Source organism: Humulus lupulus, chromosome 3 (genome assembly GCF_963169125.1).
Source record: "Humulus lupulus chromosome 3, drHumLupu1.1, whole genome shotgun sequence".
Lineage (NCBI taxonomy): Eukaryota > Viridiplantae > Streptophyta > Magnoliopsida > Rosales > Cannabaceae > Humulus > Humulus lupulus.
In genome coordinates, this window is record NC_084795.1 from 219,201,707 (window position 1) to 219,227,170 (window position 25,464).

Sequence of the window (25,464 nt, forward strand, 5' to 3'; positions counted from 1 at the left end):
CGAGGATGAATTCAGGATTTACAATGGTCAAGTTCAGAGATGAGGCTACTCGTGACTTGGTCCTAGAATCAGGGGTAGTTCATTTTGATCGGAAGCCTGTTATCTTAAGGCCTTGGACTGTTGATATCAATTCTATGAGATCAATTAATTCAGTGCCCGTTTGGGTTCGTCTTCCAGGACTTGGGTTGCAGTACTGGGGCACTAACTGCTTAAGGGCTTTGGTTAGCACTATTGGGAAACCAATAATGATAGACAAGATCACTAAAGATAGGTCGATGATTAAATTTGCTAGGATATTAGTTGATATGGAAATATCAGATTCTCTTCCTAAGTTCATTAGCTATATCAATGAGAGAGGTCAAGTAATAGACCAAGTGATTGAATATGAATGGATGCCTACAAAATGCCCTCAATGTAAGAAGTTAGGACATACTGTCTCAACTTGCAAATTTGTTGAAGGATTGGTCTGGAGGAAGAAGGAGAGTCCAGCTAATCAGGCGGATGGTGGTTCTGCTCATGGAGATTGTAGAACCCACCAGAAACAAGGTCAGGATGTTTCAACCCAGTCCTCATAAAAAAAGGAGATGATACCCCAACATGAGGAACTTCCTAAGGATCAAGGCTGGTCTACCCCGAAAAACCCAGGTACAATGAAGTCAAAGTCCCTTGTTATAGACCAGAATAGTAAGAATACATTCAGTGTTCTTCAAGAACAGAAGAAATTTATCAATGACCCTTCATTATTATTGAATTTGAATGGACAATTTCAACATAATGAGTTGGAATGTTAGGGGCATAAATAAGAAGAATAAGCAGATAACTGTTTTGGATGTCTGCCGGATAAATAAGATTGGTATTGGAGCTTTCCTAGAAACAAAAATAAAGGGTGATAAACTGAAGGATGCAATGGAAACTTGTTTTCAGGGTTGGAACTATCATAACAGCATAAGGGTGGAGGGCAGAATTCTTTTGATATGGAAGGAAAGTTGGGTCAAAGTGGAAGTTATCAAAGACCATTGCCAATTTCTGCACTGTAGAGTAAGATTTTGTATCATTGGCCAGGAGTTTTGCTTTACTGTGGTTTATGGTTCAAATCAATTGGATACTAGGAAGCTGCTCTGATCAGAATTGTCTACTATGCCTCTTCCAATTAAACCTTGGCTTATCATGGGAGATTTTAACGCTGCTTTTTACCCAAATGACAGAAGAGGTGGCAGGTGTATTTTGAAAAAAGAGCTTGAAGATGCTAGGAGTTGGCTTGATCTTGGTCTGGTGGAAGAAATGAATTTACTGGGTACCTTTTACACATGGTCTAATAATCAAGAAGGGGATAATCGAATATACTCTAAACTAGATAGAGTCTTTTTCAATGAGGACTGGCTGGACATTTTCTCGTCTGTTATAGCTGCTGCTCATTGGGAAGTGTCTTCTGATCATTGTGCTGTTATTCTGAAGCAAACTGGTATTTCAAATGAGGGTTTTGCTCCTTTTCGGTTCTATAATATGTGGACAAGCCACCCTCAGTTCAGATCTACTGTCTTAACTAATTGGAACAAAGCTCTTAGAATAAAGGGATGTGGATTAGATCAAGTTTCTTGGAAACTTTTGTGACTGAAACATGAATTGAAGAAGTTCAATTGGAAGATTATTGGGGATGTGGCTAGGAACTTTGAAGACAGTAAAGCTGAGTTTCAAAAGGCTCGGTCTGATCTTTTCTCTGACCCGCAGAATCAGATTTTAGCTTCAGCAGAGAGAGTATCATTTCAGATATTTAAACAGCAAGAGACGATTTATGGCAGCTACCTTAGGCAAAAAAGTAAGATAGAGTGGATTCAATTCGGCAATGAAAATTCCTCCTACTTTCATGCCTATATAAAGCAACGGAAGAGAGCTAATAGGATTGCTTCTAATGTAACAGAAGATGGTAGAGTAGAGGACAGTTATCCTAAGGTAATTAGTCACTTTATTAACCATTTTAAATCAGTCCTGGGTTGTCCTAATAAAGCTACAGGGAATGTTGCTTATGCCATAACAAATTTGGGTCCTGTTTTGAGTATTGAAGACCAGCTGGAACTCATCAAACCTTTCTCAAACAAAGATGTTAAAGCAGCTTTGTTTAGTATCAGCTCTATAAAGAGTCCTGGTCCAGATGGTTTTGGGGCTGGGTTTTTCAAAAGCTTATGGAAAGACATAGGAAAGGAGGTTTCTAAGGCTGTCCTTGAATTTTTTTGAATCTGGGAATATTCCTAAAGCAATGAATAGTACTATTCTAACCCTTATCCCTAAGATGGATCACCCGAATACAACTGCTGATTTTAGGCCAATCGCCTGCTGCACTACTCTTTATAAATGGATTTCTAAAATGCTTTGTCATAGAGTGACCGGTATTCTTCCAAAGTTGGTTAACCAAAACCAAGGGGCGTTTATAAAAGATAGAACTCTTGCTCATAATGTCTTAATTCTCCAAGATCTCTTAAAGGGTTACAAAAGGAAGTATAGCTCTCCTCGGTGCTTATTGAAGATTGACTTGAGCAAAGCCTATGACTCAATCGATTGGGACTTTCTTGAAAACTTGCTGAAAGCTTTAAAATTTCCCGATCACTTCATAAAATGGATCATGATTTGTATGAGAGGTGCTTCTTATTGCCTTATGTTGAATGGTCGCCTTCATGGTAACTTTCAAAGAGGCAAAGGTCTTCGCCAAGGGGATCCCATTTCTCCGTTACTGTTTGTCATAGTTATGGAGTACCTTACTCGATCCTTATTTCAAGCAGCTAAAGGAAAAGGTTTCAAATTTCACCCACTTTGTAAATCTTTAAATCTAATTAGTCTATGTTTTGCTGATGATCTACTTATTGTGTGTAAAGCCAATACTAGCTCTATTCAAATTATTCAGCATACATTAGAGGAGTTTTCAGCTGCTTCAGGTCTACTTATCAATAAAAGCAAATCTAGAGCTTATTTTGGTGGGGTTTCGGACCAAGAAAAATCTGGTTTGCTGCATATCTTTCAGCTGAATGAAGGTGAGTTTCCCCTGACTTATCTTGGTCTGCCTTTGAGACCAACGAAGTGGAAGGCAATGGATTGTGACTTAATTCTAAAGAAGATTAGACAGAGACTTTGTGTTTGGGCTAGTAGGAACCTTTCCTATGCAGGACGGGTCCAGTTGATCCAATCTGTTTTGTTGGGTATTAGGATCTACTGGATGAGCATCTTCCTCTTACCTCAGAGTGTCCTAAAGGAGATTGATCATCTTTGCAGATTATTTCTTTGGGGAGGTAAAGGAAATAGGAGTAAGTTTCATCTTACATCTTGGGAGCTAGTTTGCTGCCCTAAGAGTCATGGTGGGTTAGGTTTCAAGGAGGGGCCTCTTTGGAATAGATTGCTGTTATCTAAATTCATTTGGGCTATCTCTTCTAAACAAGATTTTCTCTGGGTTAAATGGGTTAACTGTATTTACTTGAAGGGGACTCAGATTTGGGATTACAAGTTGCATCCGGATGCCAGTTAGTATTGGAAAAAATTGATCAAGATTAGCAAAGATCTCTCTTTTTCTTTGCTGGTTTCTGCATCAGCTAATGGAAATCTGGTTTTATCTAGACTGTATCAACTGTTTTTGTCTAGCAGCCCAAAGCCTATCATGAAATCAGTTTGGTGTTCTATTTCAGTGCCTAATCATAAGTTCATTCTTTGGCAAGCTGTTCTTCAAAAGTTGGCAACCAGGGATCTGTTAAGCTACTGTCATATTTCTCTTCCCTCCCTGTTGTGCCCGATCTGTGATCTATTGCCTGAAAATCACTCTCATTTATTTTTTGAGTGTGTTTTTTCTAGGAGAGTAGTGCAGTCTGTTTTTGATTGGATGCAAGGGCTCTGTTGGCCTTCTAACTTTTCAGATTGGTGCATTTGGCTGGAGGCAGACAGGAAGAACTTCAAAAACCGGATCACTCTAGTAGCTCTAGTAGCTTCAGTTTATTACATATGGTATACTCGGAACAGATGCCATTTTGACAGTAGTTGTCTTATGGTTTCTTCTGTAATCAGTTTGATTAAATCCTCTGTTTCAGCTAGAATACTTGGCTTAAAGCTTAGATCTAAGTCTATGGCTTCTAGAGCAAATCAAATGACTCAATTTTTGTCTAATCTGTATTGATTGAGAGCTGCTTTGCTCTGGTTTTATGGCTGTAATCTGTGTGTTGATCAATAAAATTCCTTTTTCTTGATAAAAAAAAAAAGAGATTACAAAGAATTTGGGTTTTAATTAGGGCATAAAACCCCAACAATTTTCCCTAGGAATTTTTTGAGTGTTGAATTCATGGATTCACAATGTTGTGTAGTTCTCATTCTTGCGACAAAAGTGCCCCTAATAAAAGTTTCGGCCCACATTTCCTTGGTGGCATATGTTTGTTGGCACCATTCATTATTTGTTAGCTGAAGTCTTTCAAGTAATGCGACCAACTTTATTTCGAACTCTTCCTTGATGTAGTAGATGTACATGAGATCCTTAAATGGTTCAAGGAAAAGTGGTTCTTTAACTCTTTTTTGAAGCATTTGAATTGATATGCCATGCGCATAGTTGATGTTTAGCATCAGGCATGTGTTCTTCAATTGCTTGTTTCATGGCCAAGTCTTGGTTAGTCATCACCACTCTCGACTTCTTTTGTCTATGACAATCTAGGAAAAATCTGAATAGCCACGAGTAAGAGACTTGCTTTTAATAAAGTAGAAGAGCAAACCCAAAAATGCAGGTGTTGAAATGGTGGTTGAAACTAACCATAACAGTGAGAGGCTTATTGTATTCATTGGTAATGTATGTAGTGTCGAGCCCCAGTACATCTCCAAAGGAAACATAATCCACAAAGAAATTGGCAAGATGATTGTCCTGATCAACCTGATATACCACAAAAATTGGGATCATTCTCAGAGAGGCATTCGAGAAAGCCTAATGCCCCATCAGAGTCTGTTTCTATTTATCTTCACATTTTTCTCCTGCCACTCTATTATAGACATCTCGAAGTTGGCATGGAAATCTTTGATAACCACCACTTTGAAGAGCCAAATGAGCCATTATATTAGTTGTTTTAATATCCACCTTATTCATTAGACCTCACTTGAGCCACCAAGCAATCAAAAACTACGCGGTTGGATCTCAAGAATTGCAGTTCACTTCCTGATGCAATTTGATGGTTGTGTATTGTATTGAACTCTTTACATAACCAATTGTTTGTGCCCTTCTGCCTAACCACACACAGTGCAACTTGGCAACCCGTTCTAATGAGAGGGTGTGAACTTTTTTTCGTTGGCTTTCTGAGGAACTTTCTCTTTGATAACTCTCATTGGAGCAAACCCATCTACGCATTATAATATGCCCTCCCACATGTTTAGTGTCATCTCTTCTTATGCTAAAACTTGCCCATTCACCGTAGATTTTGTAAAAACTCTCCCCACTTTTCTACTGAGTCAAGGAGCTTCCGAATAGCATCAACTATTTCAATCTCATTGATAAGGTTAGTTATGATTCGTTCTGCAGCTATGTTCACCTACTCTGGATCGGACGTACTTGGTATGTCTTCCATATTTTGTAATAAAAAGATTGAAAATCATACATTAGTTTTCATGAAATATTAATTTTGCAACATTAGAAACCTCAACCCTAACCCTTAATGTGAAGAAAACTAGATATTTTCTAGGAAAATGTGATTGAAAATACAACATATTTTTTTGTATGGGTCATAGGGCACAATTTTGGATAAGGCCCAGTAGCATGAGGTCATAAGAAACATAGTTTGTGGGTATGGATTTGTAATATTTAGGTAAATGTGTTGGATATAGTTCATGCAAAAGAATGACTAGGTTTGAGTACTAGCATAGCATTATTCTAAATTATGTTTATGTAATTTATAGTTCATTTTTGGTTCTCTAGCTTGGTTTTGATTAGTGGGGGACATATTAAACTTGTAGAAATAAATTATACTACATGTAATAATGAAGTGAAAATCACCAGAATTTGAGAATGTACTAATAGTGTAATGCCCCAAATTTCCTAGTAAGGTCTAGGACCTTGATTAGGAGGCCGTGAGGGCCATAATTGCTTTATTATGCTATTTAATGATAATATGCATGTTTAGGTGTATTAAATATGCATGTGAACCCATTTGTGATTAATTGGGTGATTTTCATATTTTGGCCATTTCGGGCATTTTTGGCATATATGTGAAATGGGCGTGGTGCTTTGTTATTATCTGGTTATGCCAGGGTTACCCAGCACAAGACGATCCTAGGAGGTAAGCTAGTGGGAAAGTCACAACGGGATTTAAGCTTGACTTGGAGTAAGTCAAGGGGTATTTATAGCATTATCGGGTTATTGGGTAATGGGAATTAACATTTGGTGATAAATTGGGAGTTAGTAAGACCAGGGGGAAATTCTGGAAGTTTTGACTATAATGTCCCCGGGGGTATTTTCGGGACCCCGAGCATTAGGTTTTATTGGAAGCTACTTAAGCTTGAAGTAACCTTTTAAGAAATAAAAAGAAACGTTCTGTACGTTCTCTCTCCCTAAAGTTCCCTTTACGTCTCCCGATCGCATTTTCGAAGATAACTTGAGTTCTAGGACTCGGAATCAAGCGAGGATCGAGGCATAGCAATCCTAAGGAGAATTAGAAGCTTATTAGCCGGAGGATTTAGTTGGAAACAACTCAATCAGAGGTAATTCAAGTTTAAGTTTTAAGTTTTTAAAAGTTTTTAAGCTTGAATTGGACTTTGTGAATCGTTGGGTTTCTAGTTTGTTTGAACCTTGGGTTTTGGTGGTTTTGGACCATTGGGGAGTTTGGGAACTTTGATTTAATGATTTGGGAATTTTTAGACATGTTTTTGGGAGGTTTTAAAAGGTTAAAGCGAAGGAAAAATGGCTGCCCCGAAGTTGGGCCGCGGCCCTTGCTCGATGAAGCAGGTGCCTTCTCTGTCTTGCTGGGCGCCGCGGCGCTTGCTTCTGGTGGTGCTGGGGGCCACGGCTCAGGGTGCCAGGGCTGCAGCTTAGGCAGGCTTTTGAGCCCGTTTGGGTGTTTTGACCCCAGAAACATGGTTTTAGGCCTTGGGATCATTCCTACTACCCGGATTAGTGAGGATTGATGCCTTGGAGGCTAAGTTTTAGTTCAAGGGTTGGTTTTAGAGCTTGAACTCATTGGATCATCATTTGTGGTTGTGACTAGGTTAACACTAGAGGCTTGGATCAGGATCGTGCTTGTGGCTCATTTGTTGGTAACCTGTGCTTGGACCTAAGGTAAGAAAACTGCACCCCATATGTGACATGCATGTTTATGATTGATGCATGTTGAATGTTTAAATGTAAACATTGATAGCATAACGAATGCTTGGCAATCTTGCCCATTTGCATATGATTATTGTTGAGGCATGCTGGATGATTAAATGTGATGCATGTGATGCACGAGAAACATGTGATTAGGGCATGCCATGAATGATGAGTATGAGATTAGTCAGAGCTTGAGTCTCTGAGTTTGTGCATGATCATAATTATGCTAGCAACTGTTTAGTAAGCATGCTGAATGCCCTATTCTTGGATAATTGGCATATGATACACATTGATAGCATTGCTTACCTGTGCATGGTACTGACTAATTAGTCAGAATGGTCTTAGCGTGTATCATGCAAGCCATCAAAGATGAGGTCTATTTGACTATCAGCATTGAATGACTCAAAGAGAATTAATGCCAGACCGACCCCGAGGGTCGATGAATGAAATAAGCGCTTGGAGGCTAGTGGCTTACTCAGCAGCCACTCTCCCATTTGAATTAGTGACGTGCTTGTTAGTCACTCAGTATGGTTTACCAGAACCTATTGAAGGTTAGAGGCTTACCCAACAGCCACCCTTCCATTTGAATCAGTGACATGCTTGTCAGTCACTCAGTATGGTTTACCAGAACCTATTGAAGGTTAGAGGCTTACCCAACAGCCAGCCTTCCACTTGAATTAGTGACTTGCTTGTCAGCCACTCAGTATGGTTTACCAGAACCTATTGAAGGTTAGAGGCTTACCCAACAGCCACCCTTCCACTTGAGTTAGTGACTCGCTTGTCGGTCACTCAGCATGGTTTATCAGAACCTCAAGTGTTGCGACACTCACTTGATGAATATTATAAGCGCTTGAAGGCTAGTGGCTAACCTAGCAGCCACTCTTCCATTTGGTTAGTGACTTGTTTGGCAGTCACTCATCTGATTAGGATTGACTTAATAGTCCTCCAATCAGAAGGCCAGGATTTCTTATCCTGGATACCTCAGCATCTGTTTGAACTCATTTGCATGCTGAATAGAGCTATGATAGCTAGGCATGCCAGATATGATTCGATATCATGATATGACTGTTTATGAGCATATGAGTTTTCTTGCTGGGCTTCGGCTCACGGGTGCTTTGTGGTGCAGGTAAAGGCAAAAGGAAGCTGGACCATCCTTGAGTTGGAGAGCTTAGGTGATGACGTGTACATATGCAGCTGCTCGACCAATACTTGGGCGAGGTTTGAAAGTGGAACTAGGGCTGAACCCTGTTTTTGCCGCTTAGAACGGCCTGTTGTAAACACTTTCTTGTAATAAACTCTGAAATTATATTTTTGGGATCCCAATGTATACAGTAAACGTTCTAGTGAAACGTTATATCTTAACCAAAGTTTTTAACCCCTAAACCGCTAATCACACTTAGTTACACGTTTATGGCCAAACAACTCGATTAGCGAGTTTAGCACTGCTTGCAATGTGCACTGTAGCGGTCCCTGGAGTTGGGGCGTTACAAATAGCAATAATACATATCTCAAAATAGGCTTGATCACTTACCTGAAATTGTTCTTCTCTTGCTCCAAGTACTATCATTGGAATCCCTTTGTCCTAGTTGTTGGAATGACCTGCTTTCAAACTATCTTTTGTAATATTTTGTTAGTTTTTTATGTAGGTTTTTCTTAACAAGATTCTACTATATTGAGTGAATATGTTAGTTGACAACATTAAGTGAAAATTTAAAGTTGTTGCCAACTTTGGCTATTCAACTAAATTATTAGAATGCATGGAGACGTGTGTTGTAGTACGTATAGTAAATGATAGTGACTTAGCTTATTTTATCTTATCTATCTACGCATAAACTGTTTTTGATAAATAAAATTAGGTCATTGCGAACGGGTTTGTCCTTTATATTCACTCACAGTGGTAGTTCATACATAGCATTAGTTGAACATAGAACCTCAGTGCCAACCTTGCTTATTACTTTGACACATGTATAATAGTATGCTTTATTTTTGAAACAAATTTCTCTGTGTTTATTATCCTTTGGTTATAGAAACTGTACAAATATTAGTTATTTAAAATAATTTACAATGTAGATGTTTCTTTTCTAAGTTAAAGAGTCAGCCAACAAAAAGTACGAAATTAGGGTTTTCTTACGTACTACGATAAGATATAGAAGCTTATAAAACTCTTTCTGAGATAGTGTCCGATTTATGTTGAATTCAATTCATTATTTTCTATTTTGCCTATTTTTCTTAATATATTATTTGTCATTCTTGACTTGCCAACTGTTGAAATGAGTGTGGCTGGTTATTGGGTGGTTTTCAATGAACCAAATGAAGGTATTTATGAGAGTTATGAAGCTGCAATCAATCAAACCCATGCGTTAGATTCGTTAATTAAGATCCTTCGTTATGAATCGTTTGTGGAAGCCTTTTATGCATCATGTCTTCATGCCTAATCTAGTTGTTGTTTCACTAGGGAGGAAGTCAGAGCACTTACATGTGGATGAATTTCCTTGCATGTAGGATTCTGATGATAATGAAGAACCTACTCTGGTTAACTTCCTAATTGAAGTAGGTGAAAGCTCTGAAGTACATGAGACCGTTTCATACGATAGTAATGACGGACCTAAGAGGCAAGAAGAAAAAGGAGAAGAAGGAAATGGTACGTGCACGGGGGAGGAAACAAAGGGAGCCACATCCAAGGGAGAAGAAGCAAAGGGAGAGGAAGCAGAAGGGGAGAAGTCTTCCACTGGTTTAAATCCATAAAACTAGACAGTGTACTACGTAACATAATGTAATGTATTGTACCAGTGACTTATGTTTTCTATTATGTTTTCCAAAATGTGCAATACTTGACGTTTTATCATAAAATAAGCCCCCCAAACTAACTTCTATATCATAAGAGTTTTAAAAATTGACATGAAATACTACAATACCATAAATTATAAAAAAAAGTACAAAATAATAAGAGCTAACCAAAGCATACTAAAAATGGAGAACCGAAAAAACTGAACTATTAAACCGCATAACCGTACTACTACTACTAACCATAAGAAATCATGACAATGAACGACAAGCAACATGGGGAGACAACTGCAGGAGGTAAACTGGTGTTAATCTAGTTCTATAACATTTATATGGTCCTTCCCTTTTTCTGGCTGTTTCTCCTCCGGTGGGTATTGAGGTATATCAACCTTGAAAAAGTCCAAAAACTCATCGATGTGCTGCTTAACATTTCTTGTTGTCTTGTTTGTGTCTTGTAGAAATCGTGCGCAATGGTACAAGAAGTTAGTAAGTTGGAGCGTTTCCTCTCTTGCCTGGGAGCCTAAATTGCTGGCCTCGTGAACTAAATGTTATATTTTTGGATAATGGATTCAAGTCTCATGCAGTTTGTACAACCATTTAAGGAAGCCGTACATAGTCTAGGACTACATAAAGACCTTGATGGAGTGTTCCTCTCAAAAGAAGGAGGAGGAGTATGGGTAGGACTTCCCCCAAAAGGATTGAATGGGTTGTTAGGATCCATATTTAAAATGGAGAAAATATGTTGGGTCTTTTCCTACGTAACTCAGTAGCAGGGTTTAGGGTCAAAAAATGAACATAATAGTGTTCCCCTTATACATAGTGAGATAAAGTAGGATTTAGATCCTAAGATTGTGTAATTTTCCCAAGTGTAAATTTAATTAAAAAATAATTTGTAAGGTTAAAAACTCTTTAAATAATACCCTATCCCGTAATAATGGGAAATATCTTTCATAGATATAGATACATTGATCTTGACAAGATGTATGATAGTTCCCGTAAAGGTACAAGAAAACTTACTTGTAGTGCGCTTCAAGAAGCTCTCAGTACAACATTATGAAAGATTTTCGTAAAGGTATATTAAATTAAAAAATAATTTGTTTATTAAAAAACATCTTCAATTAATACCATATCTTGTAATAATTGGAAATATTTTTCATAGATATGGATACATTGATCTTGACATGATGTATGAAAGTTCCCATAAAGGTACAGAAAAACTTACATGTTGCGTGCCTCAACAAACTCTCAGTACACCGCTACAAAAGATTTTCGTAAAGGTATATTAAATTAAAAAATAATTTTTTTATTAAAAAACATTTTTAAATAATACCATATCTCGTAATAAGGGGACGTATTTTTCATAGATATGAAAATACCTCTCTTGACATGACGTTCGACATAAGATGTTAGAGAACATTTTCCAATATTATATAAAAAAACATTAAGTCATCTGACAATGAGTTGACGGATGCCATTAAAAGTGGAGAATGTCAGTATGACCTTTGAAAAAGCAAAACTAAAAACACCATTTAAGATAATATGTGAACATGGAACTAGATAGTACAACATTTGACTAAATACTAACAAAACCCAAACCACATCTTAAGTTGTGTTAAGTGATAGTTTCCTTGAGATTAGTCGAGTGATATCCTAATGAAGTCAAACATTAATTTATTAAAGTTGCATTGTTTTCTAAACATATGTTCTTCATGTATACAAGGTCTTTAATTAAAAATTAAATTTTAACTTTGTGGTAATGGCTTGAGTAACGATTAATAACAAAACACAAAAAATACAAATAACACGTGTAATTTTGACCATATCGCGTAATATGCATCTATATCATTCATATATAAAGGTACATAAAAACTTACATGTAATGCACATAAACAAGGTCTGAGTACATCACTACACAAGTAAATATGAAAATACATTATCAAAAGATGATTTTTGCATGGGACGTGAAAAGTTAAACCAAAACTAATCACTAAGTAATCAGACATTGTAAAACTTCCCCATGCATTTGGAAATGGTTTTGTGAAGATTAGTAATGTCATCTTCTAAGGAATTCACCTTCTGTTCGAGTACATCAAGTAGTTTCTTCTGAATGCTTAGTTGTGTTTGTAAGTCAATGATTATCTGGTTCGTTAACTCCAATAAAGTCCGGCAGCTACAACTTTTCCCAGCGTCACGACCAAATCAGTAGCCATTGTGCGACAACTATCACAGATGATCCACAAACTCTATGGTGATAACTCTTCGGTGAATGGATAGTACGACATTTGTGAAACTTTGTGTGGGAATAACATCTGATGTGCTGGAAAGATCCCTGGAAAAGACCATCTCATTTTATATGAACGAAATGGAACTACCACTCTGACAAACGCATTAAATTTTATTATTGGATTGGACGTATCTTATTTTTGGTTTTATTTTTATGTGACAAAAATAATATGTAGCACAAAAAATAAGGACAACTCATTTTGCAACGTCCCAAAAATGCTAATAAGTTTAATGCCATGATTAGCGTGCTGGGTGGGCATAATTGGATGTATGTGTGATTAATTGGTTAAATATGTGACTACGTGGCATACATGATTTATAGGATAATATGGATTTAAATGCATGTTTATCTGTATTAAATATGCATGTGGGCCCATTCTTGATAATGAGGGCATATTTGTAATATTGGTCCGTTGCAGGCATAAATGTTATTATATGTGTTAAATGATTGATACCACAATATTATGTGAATATATTCGCAGTATGCGGCTCGAGGCGATCCTAGTGAGCGGATTAGCAGAATAGTCACATCAAGGTTTAATACCCGATTCGGGGTGAGCCTAGGGGTATTTTGGGCACTCAGTGAATATTTTGAGATTTATCGATTAATAGGTAAATATTTGATGATTAATTGGGCATGTCGGGATTAATAGGGGATCATAGGATTACTTGAGATTTAGCGGGAAAATGAGGCAAAGGGCGGTTTTACCCTTGGTAGGGTTAGAAGGGGCTAAGGTAACACTAAGGGCCTTCTAGTCATTTCCTAGGCTTAGGATAGACTTGGGGGAACCTAAGGAACAACCAGAACCCCCTTAGCATAGTCTCACCAGATGTTATTACTCTCTCCCTTCTCTAGTCGGTTCTTTCTCTCTTTGGTGTGCATAGAAGCTTGGTGAAATCTTTAGAAATTGGAGAAGAACTGGAGGAAATTGGAGCTTGGGAACCGAGGAATCAAGCCAGGGTTAATTGAGGATAAGCTCAGGGTTGAGATTGCTATTAAGGTAAGGGTTCTATGCTAGCTTTTGTTGATTTATGCTGTAATTTAAAGGATTTTCTAGAGGATAAACCTTAGGCTGGTTTTGGGATTTATGGTTGTGTGAGGTGGCATTATAGGTTACATCTGCTGTTTGTGATGTGGAATTGAGAGTTTTAGGCTTGATTCTAGCTTTGGCACATATTTGAGGTGAATTCTACTGAATTTGGTTTGGAGATAACGATGAAAAACCCCAGGATTTCTGGGTTCACGGGGGCACCCTGCGACCCATTTGACCCCAGGAGCCTTAGGGGCTTGTTGTTCTGTAGGCGTGCCACGACCCAAAAGGAGAAAGTCGTGGCTCGCCTCCACTTGGGACAAGAGGCATACACCTCTGACTTGGGGCACGTCGCAATCCTTAGGGCTAGGTCGCGACCCTCCTAGGCAGCCATAACCTAGATTGGCTTTTAGGCTCGGGGTGGCTTGGGGACTTACACCTAAGCGCTCGGGACGAATTCTACTACCCGGTTTAGTAGAATTTGAGGTCCCAGAGGCTAATATTTGATTCCAACACTTTTTACTGGTTTAGGATTTTAGTGGTTATCCACTATTGCATTGTGACTAGGTTATACCGCAAGGGCTCAGAATTAGGGATCGTGCTCGGGACTGCCATACGCTAGCTGCTCGGGACCTGAGGTAAGAAAACTGCACGCGGGTTGTGAATGGGGCTTAAACCCTTGTTAATGAATATGAATATATCTATATTTGAGAATATATATGGATGGACATGCTTGTTTACGCTGCCATTGATTACGTGCTATGCATTGTGTATTTGTGATTACATATGTTTGCAGGCCGGCCTAAGGGTGCTGGGGGCTGATAGCAAGCATGCGGAACACAGCCTGGCCTAAGGGTGCCGGGGTTGGCTAAGAGACCAGGGGCACGACCTAAGGGCGTCGAGCCTTGATATCATACCATAAATAGAAGTGTGGTTCACACTTAATCATTTTTATTGGTTGATGAATTTGGATTATGTATTTGACTGGGTTGAATATTATTGTTGATTGATTACTTATATCTTATTATTAATTTAATTTGATTATTTATGTTTACTTATTTTATATTGTTGGCTAGTTATGCATGCTGGTTTAAGTTTTCTTGATGAGCCTTGGCTCACGGGTGCTACGTGGTGCAAGTAATGGGAAAAGGATAGCTGGACCAGCCATGAGTTGGAAAGCTTCAAGGGAGATTTATACATATGTAGCCTGCTTGATCGCCACGGTTGGGATATCTTGGGAGGAACTAGGGTTAAACCCTATTTCCTGCTTACGACGGCTAAGCTGTATTTTATTTGTCTTTTAAAAGTCTGTAAACCGATTTTGGGATCCTATGTATAAAATCAATATTTTAATGAAAAATAACCATTTTGTTGATCAAATCTTTTAATAGTTGACCATGACTTAGTCTTCAATTACACATTTAAGTTCAAATGACTTGCTTAGCAAGTTAAACACTTTTTAATCACACAATGTAACGGTCTTGATTATCCAGGGCATTACAACTTAGCATCAGAGCGGCCTAGATTTAAGGGTTCTTGAAGACTAGCTAGGCATGTACACCCACCGCTAAACATAAGCTTAACTCACGATTAGCTACCTAATGACATGATTATGTGGTTAATTATTTAAATTGAACCTATGTGCCTTATATGCATGCCAATATAGAGAGCATAATGTGTAGGAATGTATTTTGTGGAAATGGGATTTGATAGTTGATGCATGAGTAATGTAGATTTGTGTTTCGATATGTATATTGTGTGTGTGGTTATTGTGATTGTTTGAACCTGCCTGTGGGATGATTCTAGATATGAATATCAAGGCTAAAGGGTTAAGTCATTGACTGCGAACTGATTTGGAAATTATGTATTAAAGATAGTCAACTGGACCTGGTATAGTTAGTATAGGGGTTGGAGATGATAGCTAGGGTCAGAACCCTCCATCTTCCCCTGGAATTCGCAACAAATGTTTGTTGGTAAGCAAGCAAGACTGCCAGATCAAAGTGAGGAGATTAGATGGTTAAGATAGCAGGTTCCGTCGGGGAACATGACCTTGTATATCTTTACAGTAATGGCATTAGTGTTGGTACATCCTGAGGATGGAAACAAATAAGAGATATCATATGAAGGACTTCAGAAGCATTATCCTCCAATTTCTGAGGAAGGTTTGGGTTTGTTCAGAATAGAGCAGTAGATTGGCATGATTAGCTCCATCCACGACTACATGGGAGAAGTAGGCCATGATAAAGGGAGTGTGCCACACGTATGCGGCAGAAGGATGCCCGCACGTGATGGAAAGTTGTACCCCAGACTTGGTATGTTGTTATGATGGGTTGAGAGGAATTCATACAGTGGTTCAACGAACATGATTACTGTGACACAGTCTGAACTGCAAAGACCAATGAGTTTACGGACTTGCTTCAGGATGGTAAGTTAGTGATAGAATATGTCAACGAATATGATGGGTTGGCCAAATCTGCTTTTGATTTGGTACCAGCGAATGTGGCCCGGAAGGAACGATTCATTTGAGGACTGAACTCTTGGAAGGCCCAGAGCGTTAGGGTCGGGTAGTAGGGAGGGCCCTATTATAAAAGACGCAAGAGACGAGATATGGTTTGCGAATGCCGTAGGGAAGGAAGCTTAGGCAATGTTATTCCCATTTGCGGGATCAAGTAGGGGTAGATGCCCAGTAATCTGAAAAGAAGGATCACTGATAGTACTATTACTCTTGGACTTGACAGAAGGGGTTACGGTTTATAGGATGGCTTCCAAGGCGGCAATAAGGCCTGGTGAAGTTATCTAGTATGCGCCAGGTGCGGGAGGATGCCAAGTGAAGGCATGTTTTCTATGTGTAATGGTTGGGCATGTCCAGAAGGATTTCTCGAGATTGAAGAAGGGAGAATTGGTCTGCCTTAATACTGCCAGAGCCCGAGGCTAGTCCCTCGGAGGCGAGCGGTTGGCTTTCCAGTTTTCATTCCTTGTTGTTCATTGGGCTAATTGAGTTCGATGCTACGTATCTCCTAAAAGAGACATAGATTTGAGGGACATACTTTATGGTTGCCATGCCATGGGGCATGAGATTTTAGTGCCTGCCAAGAAAATTGGTAACCTCCTGGAGAAGGGTTAGAGTATTATTGGTAGAAGGTTGACAATATAATTGATCGAGTTTGCCATATAAGGATTTTGATATGATCTTAAGTACAGATTAGTTTATCAAATAAGGGACAACCATGGATTGCAAGAGATGGTGGTAACATCTGGATTTGAAAGGCAAGAACCCAGCTGCGTCTACGGAATGCCTAGATATTGTGGTTGGCACCACATGTAATATATCGGTTAGATTGGATGAAAACTTGATTGGCTAGTAAGGTTTTATTTAGGTGCGTAATGAATCATTGAGTACGCTATAGAATTATGGTAGGGATATACTCGGTATCAGGGAAATCATGAAGAATGATATTAGCTTAGCAGAAAGAATTAATGGTTCAGTTGAAGATGTATTTGATTTGGGGATCGATCAGATGGGGCATCTCATCATGGGACACGCCGACACAGCTTGTTAGGAATGAAGGGTTCAATTGATCAGTTGCAAGGTAGGACAATGCTCTCAGGAATTGACCCTCGATTTGGTTATTACCAACTGAGGATCAAAGAAAGGGACATTTCAGGAATTACTTCTTGCACCAAGTAGGATGTGATAGGTTTCTAGTGAAGGATCTTAACTGACAATTGCTTCAACCACGCAAGTAAGTTCGACAAGCAGAGAGTTTAGGAATGACATGGAAATGCCATATTCAAGTTTGTTAAGGATGTTTCAGTCCACTCCCAATTAGAAGCAGAACGCGAATGACCACTTTGCTGATAGTACCAAGACTAAGGAAGCTGGGTTACAGGTGCGGTTCCAGAAGGAGTATGCTTTGATTTCTTCAAGGGTATTCAAGGTCACGTTATGGGAAGTGATGGGATCAAGTATGAAGTAATTCAGTTAGAAACCATTAGGGAATTGCTAAAGGGATACCAGAGGGGTGAGAGGTACAGAGAGACCGGTAAAACACATCGGCTACTACTTGAAGCATCTTCAAAGACAGCCACACCCAAGATTGAGATAACAAAAGAATCTAAAGCTTTTATGAATGGATAGTTTCATACTAGATTTTCAGAAGATAAAATAAGGATTGGTTAGTACACTATGGTATTAGACTGTGTTTGCGGTGGACTGATACAGGAGGACAACATGATGGATACTATCCTTACTTAAGACATGGAACTATAGGGTGGTGCGTCGAAGACTAGGGTGTGCCCGTGTACAGATTGAAAGGAATGATTGTTCATACTTCATGGTAGATGAAGGGATAAAAACATAAATGTTCTACATAGGATGTTAGGTTGATTGTAATGTCAGATAGCCATGGTTAGGGTGCGGTGACAACACCTATGGAATAGTAGTGTGTGCACTAGTATAAAGAGTTAAAGTGTTCGATCACCCATAGAGGAATAACCTTGAGACCAAGGCCTTAGTGGGAACTAATGGGTGATTCATATGGGGAATCCTTGATTGCATAGAGAAAAAAATTAGCATGGGAGCTGAAATCTTGAGTTGGAAAGGTCTGTGCCAGTTTGGTAAGATGCCACAGATTACAGTAAAGTTAGATGAGGTAACGAACAAGATTGGTATGGTATCTGCAGTTGATAGTTGGTAGGTATATCTCTATGGACAATGAAATTCAGGGAGGAGATCTTGTGGGAATGGTTAAGAATCCTACTATTTTAGTATGAATGGGTTAAGGTATGAAGATCGGATGAGTGATCCGATGGAACCTGGTGTTGAGGTGGAGGTTCTAGATGAGTATTGTACTACCTCCTTATGAATATTATTGTATCCAGGAAGTTTGAACGGATGTTAAGATCTAAAATTGTATACTAGAAGGAAAAAGGGTATAGTTGTGGACCCTAAGGGTGGATTACATTAGACTGCAAGTAAGATAATTGGATGTGAAAAGTTACGACTCAACAGATTGAGTTAACACACCTTGGTTCATGTGAATGGGTATCATAATGATGCGTATGGGCGAAGGGAGACTGTATGTCTCTGTGGGACACCAAAGTTGATGGTGTCAGACTGAGACTCTCTACTTCCCCAGTTTTGGAAAAAGGTTGTAGAGGGCAATAAGTATAAGATTGGGAATTTGAATTATTAGTTACCTTCAAATAGATTGATAATTTGAAGGAATGATTTAGACTTTAAGAATTGTACAATGAATGTGCAAGTGTTTGGGGCATTGAGATAAGTATGGTCCCTTGATTGAATAGTCATAGTGGGGAATGCCAGTCAACGACCAGGGAGACTCTGAATAAGATACAATGAGATAGGGAGCGAGAAGTACTTGTTCCAAGTAATGAAACGAGAGACAGAAAATATTGTGGTTTAGAATTGGTCTGGGGGATCCAATGAAGTTATTAGGATTGTTAGGGCAAAAGTGTATGCCTATCTTAAAGGACATAAGAGTTAAAACTTTCTAGTATGGGAACACGGAGTTCTAGGATGGGAGACTTTGTATTTCCCCGAGTAGTGTCGGCCAGAAAGGATAAGATATTTAAGGAAAGAAAGAGGAGTTTTGACTCCCGATTTAAAAAACTTATGAGATCCTACCAAGGACTAGGCCATGGGCCTACAAATTAGCCTTACCCTAGTATGGGTGGTGGCTCACAAGGTGTTACTAGTGCCAATGTCAAGGAAAGAAGTGTAAAACATTACCGCTGATGGGGCGAGGAGACCCTAGAATTTCAGTGGGAGTTAATGTCCAAAGAAAAGCTAATGGAATTGTGATAAATAAGGGAAAATCTTATGGAATAAGACTTTCACTCTAGTGAGAGTGTTATTAAGGGATAGCAAGGAAAAGAACTAGACTCTGTGGCTATAGTCAGATTTGCGGGATTGGTATCACAAGATGATTGAATGAATTTTGAGGATGAAATTTCAATAAGGAGAGGATAGTTGTAACGTCCCAAAAATCCTAATAAGGTTTAATGCCTTGATTAGCGTGCCAGGAGGGCATAATTGGATGTATGCGTGATTAATTGGTTAAATGTGTGACTACGTGGCACACATGATTTGTAAGATAATATGGATTTGAATGCATGTTTATCTATATTAAATATGCATGTAGGCTCATTCTTGATATTAAGGGAATATTTGTAATATTAGCGTGTTGCAGGCATAAATGTTATTATATGTGTTATATGATTGATACCATATTCTTATGTGGATACATTCGCAGTATACAGATCGAGGCAATCCTAGTGAGCAGATTAACGGAATAGTCACATGAGAATTTAATACCCGGCTTGGGGCGAGCTTAGGGGTATTCTGGGCACTCAGTGAATATTTGGAGAATTATCGAGTAATGGGTAATTATTTGATGATTAATTGGGCATGTCGGGATTAATAGGGGATCATAGGATTACTTGATATTTTGCGGGAAAATGGAGGCAAAAGACGGTTTGGCCCTTGGTAGGGTTAGAAGGGGCTAAGGTAATACTAATGGAATTTTAGTCATCTCCTAGGCTTAGGATAGAGTTGGAGGAACCTAAGGAACAACCAGAACCCCCTTGGCATAATCTCAGCAGATGTTATCTCTGTCTCCCTTCTCTAATCGGTCTCTCTCTCTCTTTGGTGTGCATAGAAGCTTTGTGAAACCTTTAGAGAAATTGGTGAAGATGTGGAGGAAATTGGAGCTTGGGAATTGACGAATCAAGCTAGGATTATTTCAGGATCAACTTAGGGTTGAGATTGTTGTTAAGGTAAGGGTTCTATGTTAGCTTTTGCTGATTTCTGCTGTAATTTAAGGGATTTTCTAGAGGATAAACCTTAGGCTGGTTTTGGGATTTAAGGTAGTTTGAGCTGGTATTATTGGTCACATGTGCTGTTTGTGATGTGGTATTGTGAGTTTTAGGCTCGATTCTTGCTTTGGCACATATTTGAGGTGAATTATGCTAAATTTGGTTTGGAGAAAGTGATGAAAAGCCCCAGGATTTCTTGGTTCAGGGGGGCGCGCCGCGACCCGCATGAACCCAGGAGCCCTTGGGGCTTGCTATTCTGTAGGCGCGCCACGACACTGAAGGGGTCAGTTGCGGCCCGTCTCCCCTTGGAGCAAGAGGCAGAAGTCTCTGACTTGGGGCGTGTCGCGACCCTTAGGGCCAAGTCGCGGCCCGCCTAGGTAGACATAACCAAGATTGGTTTTTAGGCTCGGGGTGGCGCGGGGACTTCAACCTAAGCGCTTGGGATGAATTCTAGTACCCAGTTTAGTAGAATTCGAGGTCCTGGACGCTAGTATTTGATTCGAAAGGTTTTTATTGGTTTAGGATTTTAATGGTTATCCACTATCGCATTGTAACTAGGTATACCGCAAGGACTCAGAATTAGGGATCATGCTCGAGACTGCGATACGCTAGCTGCTCATAACCTGAGGTAAGAAATCTACACCAGAGTTGTGAATGGGGCTTAAACCCTTGTTAATGAATATGAATATATTTGTATTTGAGAATATATATGGATGGGCATGCTTGTTCACACTGCCATTGATTATGTGCTATCCATTGTGTATTTGTGATTACATATGTTTGCAGGCCAGCCTAAGGGTGCTGGGGGTCGATAGCAAGCGTGCGGAACGCAGCCTGGCCTAAGGGTGCCGGGGTCCACTAAGAGACCAGGGGACTCGGTCGAAGGGCGTCGGACCTGGATATCATACCATAAATAGAAGTGTGGTTCACACTGAATAATTTATATTGGTTAATGAGTTTGGTTTACGTATTTGATTGGGTTGAATATTACTCTTGATTGATTACTTATATCATATTGTTAATTGAATATGATTAATTATGTTTACTAATTTTATAATGTTGCCTAGTTATGCATGCTGGTTTAAGTTTTCTTGCTGAGCCTTGGTTCACGGGTGCTACGTGGTGCAGGTAAGGGGAAAAGGATAGCTGGACCAGCCAAGAGTTGGAGAGCTTTAGGGGCGGTGTGTACATATGCAGCCTGCTCGATTTCCACGGTTGGGATAGCGTGGAAGGAACTAGGGTTAAACCCTGTTTTGTCGCTTAGGACGGCTAAGCTGCATTTTCTATGTCTTTTACAAGTCTATAAAACGATTTTGGGATCCCATGTATAAACTTAATATTTTAGGAAAAATAATCATTTTGTTGGCCAAATATTTTAATACTTGACCATGACTTAGTCTTTAATTACACATTTAAGTTCAAAGGACTTGCTTAGCAAGTTAAGCACTTTTTAAACGCCCAATGTAAAGGTCTTGGTTCTCCAAGGCGTTGCAACTTGGTATCAGAGCAGTCTAGGTTTAAGGGTTCTTGAAGACTGGCTCGGCATGTACACTCGCCGCTAAAAATAAGCTCGACTCACGGTTAGGTACCTAATGACATGATTATGTGGTTAATTGTTTAAATCGAACCTATGTGCCTTATCTGCATGCTAGTATAGAGAGCATGATGTGTAGGAATGTATTTCGTCGAAATAGGTTTTCATAGTTGATGCATAGGTAATGTAGATTTGTGTTTTGATATGTATATTATGTGTGTGGTTATTGTCATTGTTTGGACTTACCCGCGGGATGATTCTAGATATGAATATCAGGACTGAGGGATTAAGTCATTGACTGCAGACTGATTTGGAAATTATGTATTCAAGATAGTCAACCAGAACTGGTATCGTTAATATGGGCGTTGCAGATGATAGTTAGGGTTAGAAACCTCCATCTGCCCCTGGAATTCACAGTAGATGTTTGCTGGTATGCGAGCAAGATTGCCAGATCGAAGTGAGGAGACTAGGTGGTTAAGACAGTGGGTTCCGTCGGGGAACACTACCTCGTATATCTTGACAGTAATGGCCCCAGTGTTGGTTCAACTTGAGGGTGGAATTAGATAAGAGTTATCGTATGAAAGACTTTAGAAGCATTATCCTTCAGTTTCTGAGGAAGGTTTGGGTTTGTTCAGAACTGAGCAGTAGATGGGCATGATTAGCTCCATCCATGACTACATGGGTGTGGTAGGCCATGATAGTGCGGGTGTGACACTCGTATGCGGCAAGAGGATGCCCACACGTGATGGAAAGTAGTACCCTAGACCGGGTATGTTTTTATGATGGGTTGAGAGGAATTTAGACAGTGGTTCGACGAACGTGTTGCAGTCTAAGCTGCAAAGACCAATGAGTTTATGGACTTGGTTCAGGATGGTAAGTCAGTGACAGAATATGTAAATGAATATGATAGGTTGGCCAAATCCACTTTTGATTTGGTACCAGCGGATGTGGCCCAGGAGGAACGATTCATTTGAGGACTGAACTCTGGGATGGCCCAAAGCGTTGGGGTCGCTCCAGTGCATGAGACTTCTATCTATGCTCGGGCAGTAGGGAGGACCCTGTTATAGAAGACGCAAGAGAAGAGATATGGTTTGAGAATGTTGTAGGGCAGGAAGCTCAGGCAATGGCATTCCCATTTGTGGGATCAAGTAGGGGCAGATGCCCAGTAATCGAAAAAGGAGGACCCCTGATAGTACTAATATTCCTAGACCTGACAGGAGGGGTTATAATTTACAAGATGGCCACTAGGGCGGCAATGAGGACTGGTGAAGTTATTTAGTATACTCCAGGTGCGGGAGGACGCCAAGTGAAGGCATGTTTTCTACGTGGAATGGTTGGGCACATTAAGAAGGATTGCCCAAGATTGGAGAAGGGAGAACTGGTCTGCCTAAATACAGCCAATGCCCGAGGCTAGTCCCTCGGAGTCGATGAGTTGGCTTTCTAGTTCTCTTTCCTTGTTATACATTGGGCTAATTGAGTTCGGTGTTACGTATCTCCTAGAAGAGACATAGATTTGAGGCACATAATTTATGGTTGCCACGCTATGGGGCGTGAGATTTTAGTGCCTGCCGGGAAAATTGGTAACCTCCCGAAGAAGGGTTAGAGTATTATTGGGAGATGGTTGATAGTATAATTGATTGAGCTTGCCATAGAAGGATTTCTATATGAACCTGAGTACAAATTAGTTTATCAAATAAGGGACAACCATGGATTGCTAGAGATGATGGTAACGTCTGGATTAGAATGGGAAGGACCCAGTTGCGTCTACAGAATGCCTAGATATTGTGGTAGGTACCACTTGGAATATATCAGTTAGATCGGATGAAAACATGATCGGTCAGTAGGGCTTTAGATGGGTGCGCAAAGAATCGTTGAGTACGCTACGGAATTAAGGCCGAGATAAACTCGGTATCAGGGACATCATGAAGAATGACATTAGCTTAGCAGAAAGAATTAATGGTTCCGTTGAAGAAGAATTTGATTTGGGGATTGATCAGACGGGGTATCTCATCATGGTACACGTCGACACCGCTTGTAAGGAATGAAGGGTTCAATTGCTCAGTTTCAAGGTAGGACAATGCTCTCAGGAATTGACCCTCGATTCAGTTATTACCATCTGAGGATCAAAGAAAGGGAAATTTTAGGAAATACTTCTTGCACCAAGTAGGATGTGATAGGTTTCTAGTGAAGGATCTTAACTGACAAATGCTGCAACGACGCAGGTAAGTTCAACAAGCAGAGAGTTTAGGAATGACATGGACAGGCCATATTCACTAGGTCACCAGTTAGTGTGACTTTAGTAGACCATTACTCATTCCGAGTCATTAGGTCACAAGTTAGTGGAGATTAGTAGACCTTTACACCTTCTGAGTCACTGGGTCACTAGTTAGTGTGTGTTTATTGGATCATTACTGGTTCTAAGTCTCTAGGTCACTAGATAGTACGGGATTAGTACATCATTATAGGTTCTGAGTCTCTAGGTCACTAGTCAGTTTGTCATTAGTACATCATTACTCGTTCTGTGTCACTAGGTCACTAGTTGGTTTGAAATTAGTAGACCATTACTCGTTCTGAGTCACTAGGTCACTAGGTCAGTACTTAGTGTGAGATTAGTAGATCATTACTCGTTCCAAGTGACTAGGTGCTAGTTAGTCTGAGATTAGAAGACCATTAATCGTTATGAGTCACTAGGTCATTATTTAGTGTGAGATTAGTAGTCACTAGGTGACTAGTTAGTGTGAGATTGGCACATCATTACTCGTTCCGATTCACTAGGTCACTAGTTAGTGTGACATTAGTTCATCATTACTTGTTCTGAGTCACTAGGTCACTAGTTCGTGTGACATTGTTAGACCATTACTCATTCCGAGTCACTAGGTCACTGGTTAATGTGTGTTTAGTAGACCATTACTGATTCTGAGTCTCTAGGTCACTAGTTAGTGTGACATTAGTACATAATTACTTATTCTGGGTCACTAGGTCACTAGTTAGTGTTACATTAGTAGACTATGGTCATTGGTTAGTGTGTGTTTAGTGGACCATTACTCATTTCGAGTCACTAGGTTACTAGTTAGTGTAATATTAGTACATCATTACTCAGTTTGAGTTACTAGGTCTACTAAACACACACTAACTAGTGACCTAGTGACTCATAACGAGTATTGGTCTACTAATGTCACGTTAACTAGTGACTGAGAACGAGTAATGGTTTCCTATTGTCACTCTAATTAATGACCTAGTGACTCAGAACAATTAATGGTCTACTAATATCATACTAACTAGTGACCTAGTGACAGTTCTATAGGATCATAGTACCTCTGGAAGTTCATCTAGCCACACAATTTTTGCTTCCTCTTGGAAAATTTTCAAAGTGTCCTTAAGGGTCTTGTTGATTGCCTACTCATGCCCAATTGCTTCTAGGTGTGCTACTGCTAAAAAGATTTTTACAATTCCATGGCGAACACAAAAATTTGTGAAGTGTTCACTATCGAATTAGGTTCCGTTATCAAACACAATCTTGTATGGCAGCCCATAACGACAAATGATATTCTTCATGACAAAGTCCAACACCTTTTTGGAAGTAATGGTGGCTAATAGTTCCGCCTCTCACCAATTAGTGAAGTAGTCATTGACGACGACTATGTACTTTATTCCTCCACGACATGTAGGGAGTTGTCTTATCCGATCGA

General features: G+C 39.6%; 1 protein-coding gene across 1 annotated transcript; it reads left to right on the top strand.

The window, feature by feature from the left end:
* The first annotated feature begins 1,167 nt into the window (after positions 1-1,167).
* On the top strand, positions 1,168-2,232 carry LOC133825405 (uncharacterized). The gene is made up of 2 exons (XM_062258356.1): positions 1,168-1,590; positions 1,645-2,232. The coding sequence occupies exons 1-2, from the start codon at positions 1,168-1,170 to the stop codon at positions 2,230-2,232; spliced, it is 1,011 nt and encodes a 336-aa protein (XP_062114340.1).
* Positions 2,233-25,464: the final 23,232 nt, after the last annotated feature.

Excerpts from the sequence above, each read along its gene's own strand:
- LOC133825405 (XM_062258356.1), top strand. The coding sequence starts at position 1,168 with ATGGGAGATTTTAACGCTGCTTTTTACCCAAATGACAGAAGAGGTGGC. Across the intron at positions 1,591-1,644 it reads AGGGATGTGGATTAGATCAA|ATTATTGGGGATGTGGCTAG; the intron begins GTTTCTTGGAAA and ends TTCAATTGGAAG.